The 12266-nt window shown below is 42.0% G+C and overlaps 1 protein-coding gene across 10 annotated transcripts in view; it reads right to left on the reverse strand.

Moving 5' to 3' along the window:
* The window catches only part of DCC (DCC netrin 1 receptor), a 423032-nt gene that overhangs the window by 167821 nt on the left and 242945 nt on the right, over positions 1 to 12266 (reverse strand). For all 10 annotated transcript variants that reach the window (XM_040540170.1, XM_040540171.1, XM_040540173.1 and 7 more), the window contains 2 exons: positions 10596 to 10750; positions 8635 to 8755 (listed from right to left, as the gene is read on the reverse strand). In XM_040540170.1, coding sequence (XP_040396104.1) covers positions 8635 to 8755; positions 10596 to 10750 — 276 coding nt within the window. The remainder of the gene's footprint in view (positions 1 to 8634; positions 8756 to 10595; positions 10751 to 12266) is intronic.

Below are 12266 nucleotides of genomic sequence, written 5' to 3' on the forward strand. Positions count from 1 at the left end.
TGGCCCTCTATTCCTCCGAGAATCGGGGTGTTTTCTGAACAAATAACGCCTCCCTGCTTTCAAGTCACCCCTCCCCGGCTCAATCTTCCCCTTCCAGGGAAAGCAACAGCAAGGCGAGAAAGCTGCTGAATATAAATAGGAGCAAAGCACATTATAATTACAAATCTGGCTATCCAATGCACAGCTCTAAACCCTGAAATGATAGGCTGACACTGTCATCCCAGCCCAGACACCAATTACAATTACTTCTAACCGAGGCCACTGAGCCAGACAGGGGAAGGGGCAGATGAAAGATGCACCTTCGCGGGGATTCGGCTCCTCTACTCCCAAGGAATTTCGTTCTGCAAATTATTAGCGAATCGCTTGAGCTAAATAATCAACGTTTAGACAAGGTGCACGGGAGTATTCCCAAAGAGCGGCGGAGAGGGTGGGGGAGAAAGAAGGGACAGAGTGGAGAAAGGGAGGGATATGAGAAGCATAAGGCTTTTATTTATTTGTTTTTTTCCTTATTGCTCTCTGATCTGCCGGGTGTAAATAACCATACAGACAGACAAAGTCCTGATAGGTCTGAATCAGCATCAGAACCAAAAGAGAAAAAGCATCCTCCCCTTGCCCCCATGCTGGTGCTGGGCACTGTTTTGATCTTAACAGACTCTCCGCTCCTAAACTCAGACCCAAAATCGATTTGTGAGCTCATTACATAAATCCATATTCAACTATTTAGTCTATATTTAACACTACAACAAGGATAGGCAGGGTGAATTAAATGGATTTCCTTCCAGGTGGCAAAGAGCCCGAGTTTCTCCTTCCTCTTCTAATTCTCTCCCACCCACCTTTCGCAATGCTGAAAAAAATCACTTTTTGCACACATATAAGGGATGACAACGCTATGATTGGAGGTGTAGGTGCTAAAGGGATCAATACATCCGTCTCTGGAGCGATATTGGCAGCACGTTTTGGTGCCTCATGCACGTGCTCTGTACTCTTTTTACAAGTACATTTTCAGCAGATACCAGGTGACGCGCGGTATAGGAAAGGCACCAGTCAACACGAGCAAAGGACATGCTCGTCTGGCTGCTCATTTTCCCCTAAATACAGCCACCAGCTTGACTGTCTCAGAAACCAGCTTCAAGAATTTCCAGAATATACCCCATAACTTCTCAAATTAAGGGGATACAAAGGACATTTGAGGTTAATCCTGGACCCTGCCGTATCCACTGCAATGGCAAGGATACCGTGGCGCTGCACAGCCTGTCCAACCCTCAGTACTAATTCTGAGGCTGAACAGGTCCAAATAAACTCTACCCTAAACGTGTACTTTGTAAAAGTCAGGTACCATTGGTCCTGAGTATAAATAAAAGCAAAAACTCATATAATATCTTGCAGTTCCTAAACAGGGCCACATGTAAGACTGCACGTTTGGGGGTTGTTTTCCCTAAATCTTTCCATCAGGAAGCAAAGATATGAAGTTAATATCGCTGACAAATATGCCCGGAGATTAATTTGATGTTTCCCCCATAAAGCAAACACGTCCAGCTATTTCTTACCCTTTCTTATCGCCGATCAAACGGCAGCTCAGCAAATAGGTTTCTGCCGCGAAGGTGACAAGGTAGCGCACTACATATAAAAACTCATCAGCACTCAGGACTGCAGACAATGCATCTCCTGACCTTATTACTGGCAAGCTCTGCAGTCTAACTTCATCTCTGCTTCTAAAGGAAGATGTTATGTTTAGGGAACAATCAGCACCTGGAAAAGGGGGGAAAGAGTTGACGGAGCGAGGAGTTAACTTAAAAATTAAGCTTGGGAAATGGCCTGAAGGTCTGAAGTTGATCACCCAACTATATACGTGGTCGAATGAACAAGCCTACAAGGACATGAGCCATACAAAGGTGACCAGCCCATAAATATCTTAAATTCCTACCCAGTATCCAGCTACAAAATACAAAAACACTACGCTTTCAAATGTAGGTATCTTTAGGACACCTTAGATAACCAGGAAAATTGAACTCATTTGAGCAGAAGGCATCCAAGTGAATTACTGGGAGGTTTGCAGTCAAACCTGGGCACACCAGGGTCAGACTAACAGTTTCAGCACTCATTTGTCTTTCCTCCAATAATTTCCCAATTCCTCCTTTACAGGCAGTTTAAGAGGAAGAAAGTCTTTGCCTACATAACCTACAAAATCCAGTCGAGCCCCATGGCAAATATCCCTCCGAACATGCACAGGGCCACGGACCTCCACGAACGGCCGTGACTTCTGACACCAGCGCTGCCACCTCCACTTACATTAAAACTGTAATCACAGAATGTACACACAAATAGGTTTCTACAAGCTGTAAGGAGCCTGGAAGTTCAAAAACGAGGACACGCAGCCACCCCAGCCGCCTTGGGAAGCCCCAGCCGGAGGCACAAAGAGATGCACTGATGCCAGACCCAGGCAGCAGCACGCTCCCGCAGCCAGCTCTTTGCAACTTCGCTGACCTCACCTCAACCAGGAGCTTCTCCAGAATTTGACTCGGAGCCTTTTATGGATTTTTTTTCAGCAGCTTTAAGTGAATGTGTAATAGGTTGTGTTGCTCTCGGTGAAAACAAAAAGTGCTGACGTTATACAAACCCGAAGGAGCGGCTCTTGATCGAGCTCTTCACAAAAACCTGTTTTCTCTGCTCTCAAATTGCTATTAAAAAAAAAATGAAGATTTTGGGTATGTAAGCCGAGTCATTCATACGATACTTGTGAAAACCAAAAGGTTTCCTTTTACAGGTTAAAATAATAAAAAAAAAAAAATTAAAGAGAACACTTACAGTAAGAGTTCCGATACGAAGCTATCATACTAATTACATTCAATTGTCTGGAAACTCATATAAGACTAGAAATTACATCGCTTCCACATTTAAAACATAGCACTTCAGTTCTGCTACCCTGCCAAATTAAATTCTGACACATCTTGAAGTTTGGGAACTAATTGTGCAGTTATTTATTCTATCTCGTGATTCTTCTGACATTACCACGTAAAGTTAATATACGGTAAGTGATATTTTCATTAACACCACTTAAATGTTAATTGCCTTCCAGTTTCCCGGGACTATTATTTATCAACATATATCCTGTTCTAGAAACACAAAATCATGGGAAGGCTGGGTTGGAAATTGTAAACAGCTCTATAGGAAATTATTACTCCCCTGTCCTTTATTCAGATTACCCTAAATCAATTTTAATACACAGCTGTGCTTGTGACAGTAGGTCTTCCTCTCTTATACGCAAGAAATTTCACAGTGTTTTCTGAAAAAATCTGTCATGTCTTTACAGAATCTTTGTGCTTGGATCACTCTTTTGTTCTATGCTCTTTTTAATTTTTAAAGAAAACACGAAGACGTTTGTAAATGATTGAGGAAACGCAAATGTTTGTGTGTATCTGACTACCACCTTAGAACTAAGACGTGTTTTTAGTATTTTTAGGACAAGATCAAGCATCCCCTACCTACATTAGCTGTGTCCGAAGCTTGCCGTTAAGAACAGACCTCTGGGAACGGGCGGTGCTCACACCTGAGCATTTCTCACAACACTGGTCCCTACATCCAGAACCTTTCTGGTCCAAACCAGAGGTGTCAGATCCCCGAATCTGATCACAAGTGACCCAAACAGTTCCCTTAGACTTACACTTTTACATTCTAAAATAATTCCAGATATTAAAAACTAAACAAACAAAAAACCCTCTGGATATAATGCTCCCTGCCTGATTTCCACTGTGCAGTTCTTGAATCTGTTACAGTTGAAAGTTTCCAAAAAAGTTCAATTAAATCCAAAGAAAGCAGAACCAGAAATGAACTCAGGAACTCAGCTGATCCTTTCCAACATCCCGTGGCAGGATTAAAAATACCCCTATTATTCCTGGAAAACGTTTGCCTACCTTGTTCGTGAAGACCTGCAAAAGGAGAAATTCTAAACGTCTTCCAAGACAGTCCCTTGCAGAGCTTTGGTCAGTCTTCTGGGCACCTCTGCTGTTTCTAGGATGACCTTTATATACCTTTTTTTCTTTTTTTTAAACCAGAAACATATTCTGCTGATTTCGTATTTTTGCGTATGTCTGTTATAAATCCCCAGTAAGGTGTCATAATGTTATGGCAGAGACCACCATAAACGCATATAAACCGAATTTATTCTTACCATTATCGTGATTATTACTGCTTACGCAGTGCAATAAATGCGAGCAGCTTACCAGTTGTGCATACTAAAACGAGGAACTTAAAGCTCTTGTTTCAGCACGAAAACACACAATGTTGGTTCAGGAGGTCATTCTCCTCCCCAGCCCCGAGCCTTGTGCAGGTCCTTAGGTGCTTTTGCTGCTGTTTTGCTGCCAGAGGTTTCCCCTGTAGCATCTCTTTGGCCATCCCTGGCAGCCTAATAAATAAGCCTTCAGAAAATAAATTTCGCATGCCGGCAGAGTTGCCGTTGTCTGGGTTAGGAAAAAAAAATATTATATTTCTATGTACATACACACATTCAACTTTGAAATTTGCAAGTGGAGTCTTGAAATAGCCCCTCACTTCTTCCTTCTGCTCCGCAGCTGCCTCCACGGCACGAAGGAGCTCTGGGAAATTTGCTATTTCTAATTCAGGGCGTTGAGAGCGGACTGGAGAGGCAGCACGTACCAGCTTCCCACGCTAAGGCAGGACCAGGATTATTAGCACGAAGATATACCTGCCTGACCTCTTCCAAAAACTTCCAATTCCTTACTTTTTTCACTCATTTTTCCCGATATTCAAAACCATGCTTTTATATTTCAGGTTAGTTTTAAGACTAACCAGAAGCAAGACTAACGTACGTTGTTTGGCTCTTCCAACAAACCTGCAAAAACTAAACATCTGAATTTTAATGAGAAAACTAGCTCCGTTTCTTAGCACGGAGATGGATTGTGATTTCTTAAGGAGGAGGTAAGACTTGTAATAAAGGGAAATGATGCCTCTCAGAACGGTTTTCTAATAGGAATTCAGGGAAAATGATTTTTGGAAATTGATTCAACCCCTGTTTCTTTGTCAAGGAAAAGTAATTTACAAGTTTCCCGCTCTAAGTCTTGTTATATAAAAATGCAAAGTCCTCGCGAAGACCTTGCACGTGCAAAAGCGTTACATCTGCAAGCTGCTAAGCTGAAAACGTGCGACGAGAAGCAGCCGCACAACTCATAAGTAGAGGAATTAAAAAGAAAAAGGATGTGATCGAAATGAGAAACTGAACCACACACAGCTGAGCGCAAGCAGTGGTGTTTGGAGCTCGATGGGGCTCACCCGTCGAGGATCTTCCCAAGAGCTTCAGCTCTCTGTACCCTCCCCATCTCCCTACAACGTCCAGCTTTGGACTTCCTCAAGCATTACAATGCCAAGAGCGAAAGCTGATTTACAGCGCTTTCACCAGTCTCCGAGCGAGCCTATCTTCCTAAGCTGCGGATTTGTCTAGCGAGGAACTTATTGCAGAAACGTAGCTAATAATTACCCCGCTGTATACACACGTTGATGATTTCAGGGCTGTCTTTATCTGATCTTTCACCTGCTAGAATAAAACAATCCCTCCATACATCCTCTGAATATCTGAAGGAGGGATCAGTGAGGAGCTGCTGGCGTAAAGCAAATAACTGCCTGGAAGTTCTTTATAGGAAGGTTTTCCTCGGGGATCTTCTCTTCAGCTGAAGTTATGCGTGTCCATCATTCACCACCACGCTGTTCTCTGCTCATTTTCTAGGTGTGCAAATAACACGTTTTATACAGTTATAAAAATAAGGCAGCCAACGGAGATCTCTTTCAGCTGCTTTTTCTTGCTGAGAACCTGCTTTCTAGTACCTGTATCGGGAGTACATATTGTAGGGTTTGTTCCTTTACCTTCTTAATAGGATCACGCATGCCTGTAGGTTCAGAGGAGTAATTGTTCTTTGGCAGAGTCACGAGGCAGAAATAGAGGCCGGCAAGCAGCCAAGTGGCCTGAGAAACCCAGGACACGTTGGTTGAGGATTATGACAGAAGAGAAATCCTTCAATCTCTCTTATTTATTGCTTTGATTTTTAACGAAATAAGTATTTAAAGCTGCAGTTTATAAATTTATTATAAACTGGTGAGCAGTCTCTCGCTTCGGGTCTAGCATTAAGGTCGTTAATGGGAAAGAAAGGGAACGGGAGAAGAAATAATCCCAGGCGCCTTTTCCCCAAGGGTGCTGGGATCGACAAATGCACTTTGATTTGCTGTCTGATGTGTGTATCGCAACCCATCCACCATCACTTCTTTCACCCTAGTTCGTAACGATCTGTTCAGTACAGCGCCTCTCCAGCCACGAGCTCAGCTAAGGACAGAAATTTTATATTTCTCAGGGAGCTCGCCGGCTTTTTGTAGTCTAAGCACAACACCTACTGAAATAGTTTGGAGCCTCCTACAGCCACATCTGGAAGAGTGAAAGCGGAGGCTATTATCTGCGGGAGCTCGCAGCCCATTTGGCTTTCACTTCTCATTTCAGTGTTGGCTAATTCCAATTTAGCCGCGCAGCATTTACAAGGGACGCGCTCGGTCTCAATCGGAGCTCGTTTATTCTTGCTTTAAGGCCAACTCACGTGCTGCTCCTTCAGGTCCTACAGTTACTGGTGGTCAAAACGGTGGATGTCAACCTACACATCTGCATAATAATGATGGTATGAACTGATTACATCCTTTTACCTGCATTAAACTTCCAATATCCTCCAGCATAACATATATAACACGTTTAGCTCTCAGCACGGTCCAAATTATTTGCAATTAATAAAAGCAATAACTATCTGTAATTTTATGAATCATCAAAAAACAGCAACTATTTTACCCTGATGTAAATTTGGGGCATAAATCACTGTTAGGCTTTACTTGACCCTGGCTTTCAGAAAACGCAAACTCTGATAACTCTACGCCTTCGTTTGTGCCCTTTCCACGTAAATGGCTCACCCAAGGGATGCTAGTTATTAATGATCACAGTGAAACTTCTCCAGCTTCCCATAAAAACCCACAGCACCAAGACTAGGTGCTGCTGGGTCATCGCCAGCCCCCACCAGAGCAAAGCAGAAATACTCCCCCCAGCCCCACCACTTCATCTGCATTTGTAGCTGGCTCCTGCACCAGCTGTGCTTGCCGGCCCCCCCTTCATCTCCGAGGAATTGGAGTGGCATTGTTTGAAGATCTGATTAAACGGCCAGGAAAAAGTAATCCATCACTTAAAAAGGGAAACGGAGACAGTCTGCAATGGCGTCCTGGAGCTCTTTAGGATTTGCTCTTCATTTTCTTCTATTTTAATCCAATGCCCAATGTAATAAACACAAACACAGAGTATAAAATTTCCTGACAGCACTTCACTTGCGATGACAAGGTGGGAGCAGCGCTCAGTTACCCAGTTTTGCTTTGGTTGATCCTAGGGCCAGATTAAACCTCCCTACGGTAGGAGATGGCCCGTTTCCTTCAGATGTTCGTGCATGCAAATGTAATTCAAGTGCATGAGCTGAATGCCAGATTCAGCTTGAAAGAAACCAAAGAAAATAAAGAGCAAAGGCAAAACAACCCTGCATCTCCCCACGGCGAGATCTGAAGGGGAACAGGTTGGTTCTGAACAGGATGATGCCTCACTGATCCCTGCCGTCCTTCCTCAATATCACACAGGCATTTTTTTCCGCCCGTGAAATCTAGTTTCTAAGTGCTTTCTCATTTTCACCTTTGTCCCTAAGGAAAGATAACCTCATCAGCACCTCTGGTGACTGCACAGAGACGAGGGAAACACTCATCTGGCAGGATCCCGCAAGGGCAGCGCTCTCCCACCAAGCTACATCACTCCATGACTGCAAAGATTCTGCTCTTCCCAGTCCAAATCAGGGAACGAACGATGCTTCTGCGCGTTCCCTTGCCCTCAGCTTCCTGGCATCTCCTATGAGAAGCAGCAAGTGCATCCTGCAGCCCGGCGCAGGTCATTAATCATTTACAACCCAGAAACTTTGAAAGGCTTTTAGCCATGTTTTACATGGCATCTGGTTTAAGATGAAGACATCTTTCTGTTGGCTTAAAAAAATATAAAGCAGTAAACCAAAACACCTACGCTCCTGTATAATGCAGTCCCTACAACCAAAGTGCTGTTAATTCCAGAGCAACAGAGCAATATTTGTCCTTCTAGCATACAGACACAAACCTTATCAAACCTCTCAGTGGTTGGCTGCTCTTGGTATCCCACTGCCAAAATGTTTTTTCTTCCTTTCCTCAAGACAAACGTTCTACAAAAGCTTAACACAACTAGATATATAATCCCTTAATGCTTATGGACTGTTTTATTCCACCACCTCACCCATTTATGACCATCTTCTCCTATTTCAGGAGGACAAATCTCCCCTACAGACTGTGAGGCATCGCCGTTGGCTCTTCGTGCTGGTTTAGTTGGCCTCCAGAGCCAGTTCTAGGACAAGGCCAGAATTTGTAATTGCCTCAGTGAACAAAATGTCTCAAAGTATCTGAGAGCTTGGACACGCTTTTAACTACAGCCAGCCAGCTGGATAAGTAAGAGGGAATAAAGAATAGTAGCTGCTCGCTTGGGATTTTTATGTTAATAGCATTAATTACATCTGCAATTTTGTGTCCTTTGCATCTTACCAGGCTCTGGGATGATTAGCTGTGCACTGGCCTGTGCGTTTCCAGCTTCATTTTCAGCTACACACTGATAAAATCCTTCATCTGACTTTACCAAGCCCAGAATCCGCAAGTTGCTGCCACCCTAGAGAAATATGGAAAATGGAAAAAAAAGGAAGAGAATTAATTAGAAAAACACCATCCAACATGAACGAGGATTACAAAACCTTTACAGAACAGCTAGTTTGTGAAACAAAGGCACTGTGTATGCAATCTCAGCCCCAGCTCACGTAGTCATCTAAGGACAAGGTCTGTAACAATGAGCATCTTCATCAGAAATCTCTCTCTCGACACTTGATACCTTTGCATTTTGTTTGAGGGAAGGTGCCTACAGCCCTGAGGTTGAATTCGCTTTGTTGCAATGTCCATCCAACACCTTTCTCAAGACTCATCCTCCAAATTACAACCAACCACTTGGTTAGTGCTCTGAATTTTGTCTTGGCCCTCAGCTGCAGGGAAGATTTAGAAGATCTTTCAACTTCTGTGTCTTTGAACAAATGCTGTTCTGAAGGTCGAACCCTCCTGATGGCTTGAGGCCTGGAGATCCTCAAGAAAAGGTCACTATGCGCTTACTCCATTTGAGAGAGATTTAGCTTTTAACTTCTGTTAGCACAAGCAGAAACCAATTATGTTGGGTAAAAAAAAAAAAGTGAGGGGTGTGCTCTGGCTGAAATGTGCCTTCTATCAACAACAATTTAAAAGTGAGACAGTTTTCATCCACCGCATAACCATGACAGCAATAGAGCTTTCCTTTCCTTGGAAGCTTAATGCTTCTGGCTGCTTTCTAATGAGCAATGATGTATAATTTAAAAAAAAAAAAAAAAAAAAAAGGTTGAACTTACTATTGTGTATGGCAGAATATATCTATCTCCTGTATGAAAACCACATTAAAACCTTTTTTGATTGGTAATTAAAAGATGTTATTTGTTACAAGGTGAAAAATTAGCACAGAACCAAGCCCTGAACAAGTCACATCTCACGGCCTGTGGACATCTTCACAGTCATCGAGATTTTTTGGGCTCTTTTCCCAATGTCTCAGCTCACTTACAAGTGGCACTGCTTTGAGGAGATCAATGCTTTTGGAAAACTCAGCATAAACTAAGCTTATATAACAGTTGTATTTAAACTAAAAGGGGCTGGACTTCTGCATGGGGATGTTACTTTGGGTAAAATGTGCAGCAATTCTCTTTTAAAAATCATAATTATATCAAACAACCTTTCTCATTATTAACCCCCTTTGATTTATATAAAATCAATGTAAGAAATAATTCCTCTCATCCCCCAAACCGTAAGTTAGACAAAACATTTCCTGAAACAGATCTGAAACTATTGCAGGGAGACTCATCAGGTGAAAATTACCAAGAAAAGCACCTTTTGCTCACGTAGCTCTATGGAGCACCAGCAACATGTTCTCTAATCCTTGTTCCAGCACCTTGAAATTTTAAAGATCTTTACTTTAAAGGAGAAACCAAGATTTGTCTTTATCAATGAGCCTTTGCACTTGATCACAGCCGTTGTTGGTCATTCCTAACCATCCTGTGAGTCTGACTTCCTTGGAGAAGAGATCTAGTATTTCTATTCCAAGGCCAATAGTTAGTAAGTGAAGTCATTTAGCACGTGGCAGCCAACGTTATTAACAATAATTTAGATTGGGATCAGAAACTGTTACATCGCTGCAAAAAGAAGCGTACAAATCTCCCTAAATCTGGGAGACGACATCAATGAACTTGCTATAACACATCTCACTGCAATGTTCCTTATTCGCACTAGGAGGCACAAGAAATGTTGTTTTCTTCGGGAAAGCTTCCAAGTTTGTGATGGCAATGATCGGGTCAGGTATCAGAACACATTTCACAACTTAATAAAAAATATCAACCATTCATATAGTGAGTAAAAAAAAAAAAAAAAAAAAAACAGATAATTACCACTATCTGAAAATAGTCGCTAGGAATGACCACTTCTCCATTCTTGATCCACTCCACCGTAGGGACGGGCTTGCCAGACACGGCGCATTCAAACTCGATGTCCATGCTCTCGTAGGCGTAAAGATTCGCAGGGCGAACTGAAAACCATGGTGGAACTACAAAAAGAGGGGGAAAAAAATGAAAGCAGCAATGAGTAAATACAAGTAAAGGTTTAGCAAGTAAATAACTTCAATAAGCCTGAAAAATATCAGAAGTAGGTAGAAACACATCTGTAATTCAAATTATTCTCTTCAACCTTTAACAAGCAAATACTAGGGAAAACGTTTATTCTAGAGAGAGCACTTAATGGTTGCTTTTAATATTCATTTCTAGTTTTTTGTTTGCTTTTTGGCCAAAAGAAAAAATTTGAACTTCACTTCAGGAAACACGCAAGTTGTCTTCCAACGCATACAACACAAAATACAATTTTATACAAGTAACTTGATAGTAATAAATTAAATAAATAAAAATAATATACAAAATTCTATAAAAAGTGAGAAGGAGGGTAACAAAATCTCATTCATTTCAAAGGACTGGATGCCAACTGCAAACTTAACAAGGACCTATAAGTCAACATACGGCAAGGTACATACAGGTATAAGACAAGTCCATTGACAAGTGACACAGAATTAGAAGCATTTAGAGACATTTTCATCTAAACCAGGACTTCTGACCGAGTTTATAGAAGATGAAGAGATAATCAATAACTAGGAAATCCCTCCCAAGTGATGGAAGAAGAAAAAAATAGTTATCTTTGCTGAGAAGGAATACTTATTAAGCTAGCAATTATCTGTTGCCTTGCAATACTGTAATGTATTCACAGCTTTTCAGTATGCTATATGATATGCTAATTTAATTTCATCATTATTGTAGTACTAGCATGATAGAAATTAGCAATTGGAGGAAAACCACTAATAACGTCACATTCCTGATGAGCCCACTCCCCTCGCATCCAACTGAAAAGCACCCACCAAAAGCCAGCAGCCCATGGGCATTCCCACCAGCTTTCCCAGGGGGACGATGGTCTCTGTTTTGAATATCCATAGTCCCCAGGAAGCCAGAAAGGATTAATTTCCAAGTACCATCCACGACTTATCATTTCAGACAGAAAATCCAATTGTATTTCTTGAGCCATCATTCCTGCTGTCTGATTATAATATTTATAAAGCCGTAATATTAAAATCCCCCTCTAAATTAAAAGAAGGTGAAGATTATAAAATCAATTGCTCAGAAGCTAAGAAATGTTACAGTCGAGGCTGCCCTTGCATCCCTAATTCGGACGCCAGGTTTGCAAGGATTTCAGCACACTCCTCAATTAAACCACCAAATTCTGCAGCTTCCCTGGGCGCTCAAGGAGGAGCACGTTCACTGAAAGAGCATTTTAGGATCTGATTTCCAGCTTCCTATTTAGTACGTGGATTCGTGCTTTCTAGTCTTCAAACTCTTCTGTGCAAACAAAACGATGAGTTTCCAGTAGGGTTTCCTTTGGTTCCTTATTTCTGCATGATCCACGTGCCTCCTTGATCTCGAAGGGCTCCGCCAGCCTCACAAATTGAGAGAAGAAATCCAAGGTACAGGTTAAAGGACACAAGTACTCCCCCCAGTTTTTCTGGACCAGTTAGGTATGACTTA

This window comes from Cygnus olor, chromosome Z (genome assembly GCF_009769625.2).
Source record: "Cygnus olor isolate bCygOlo1 chromosome Z, bCygOlo1.pri.v2, whole genome shotgun sequence".
NCBI lineage: Eukaryota > Metazoa > Chordata > Aves > Anseriformes > Anatidae > Cygnus > Cygnus olor.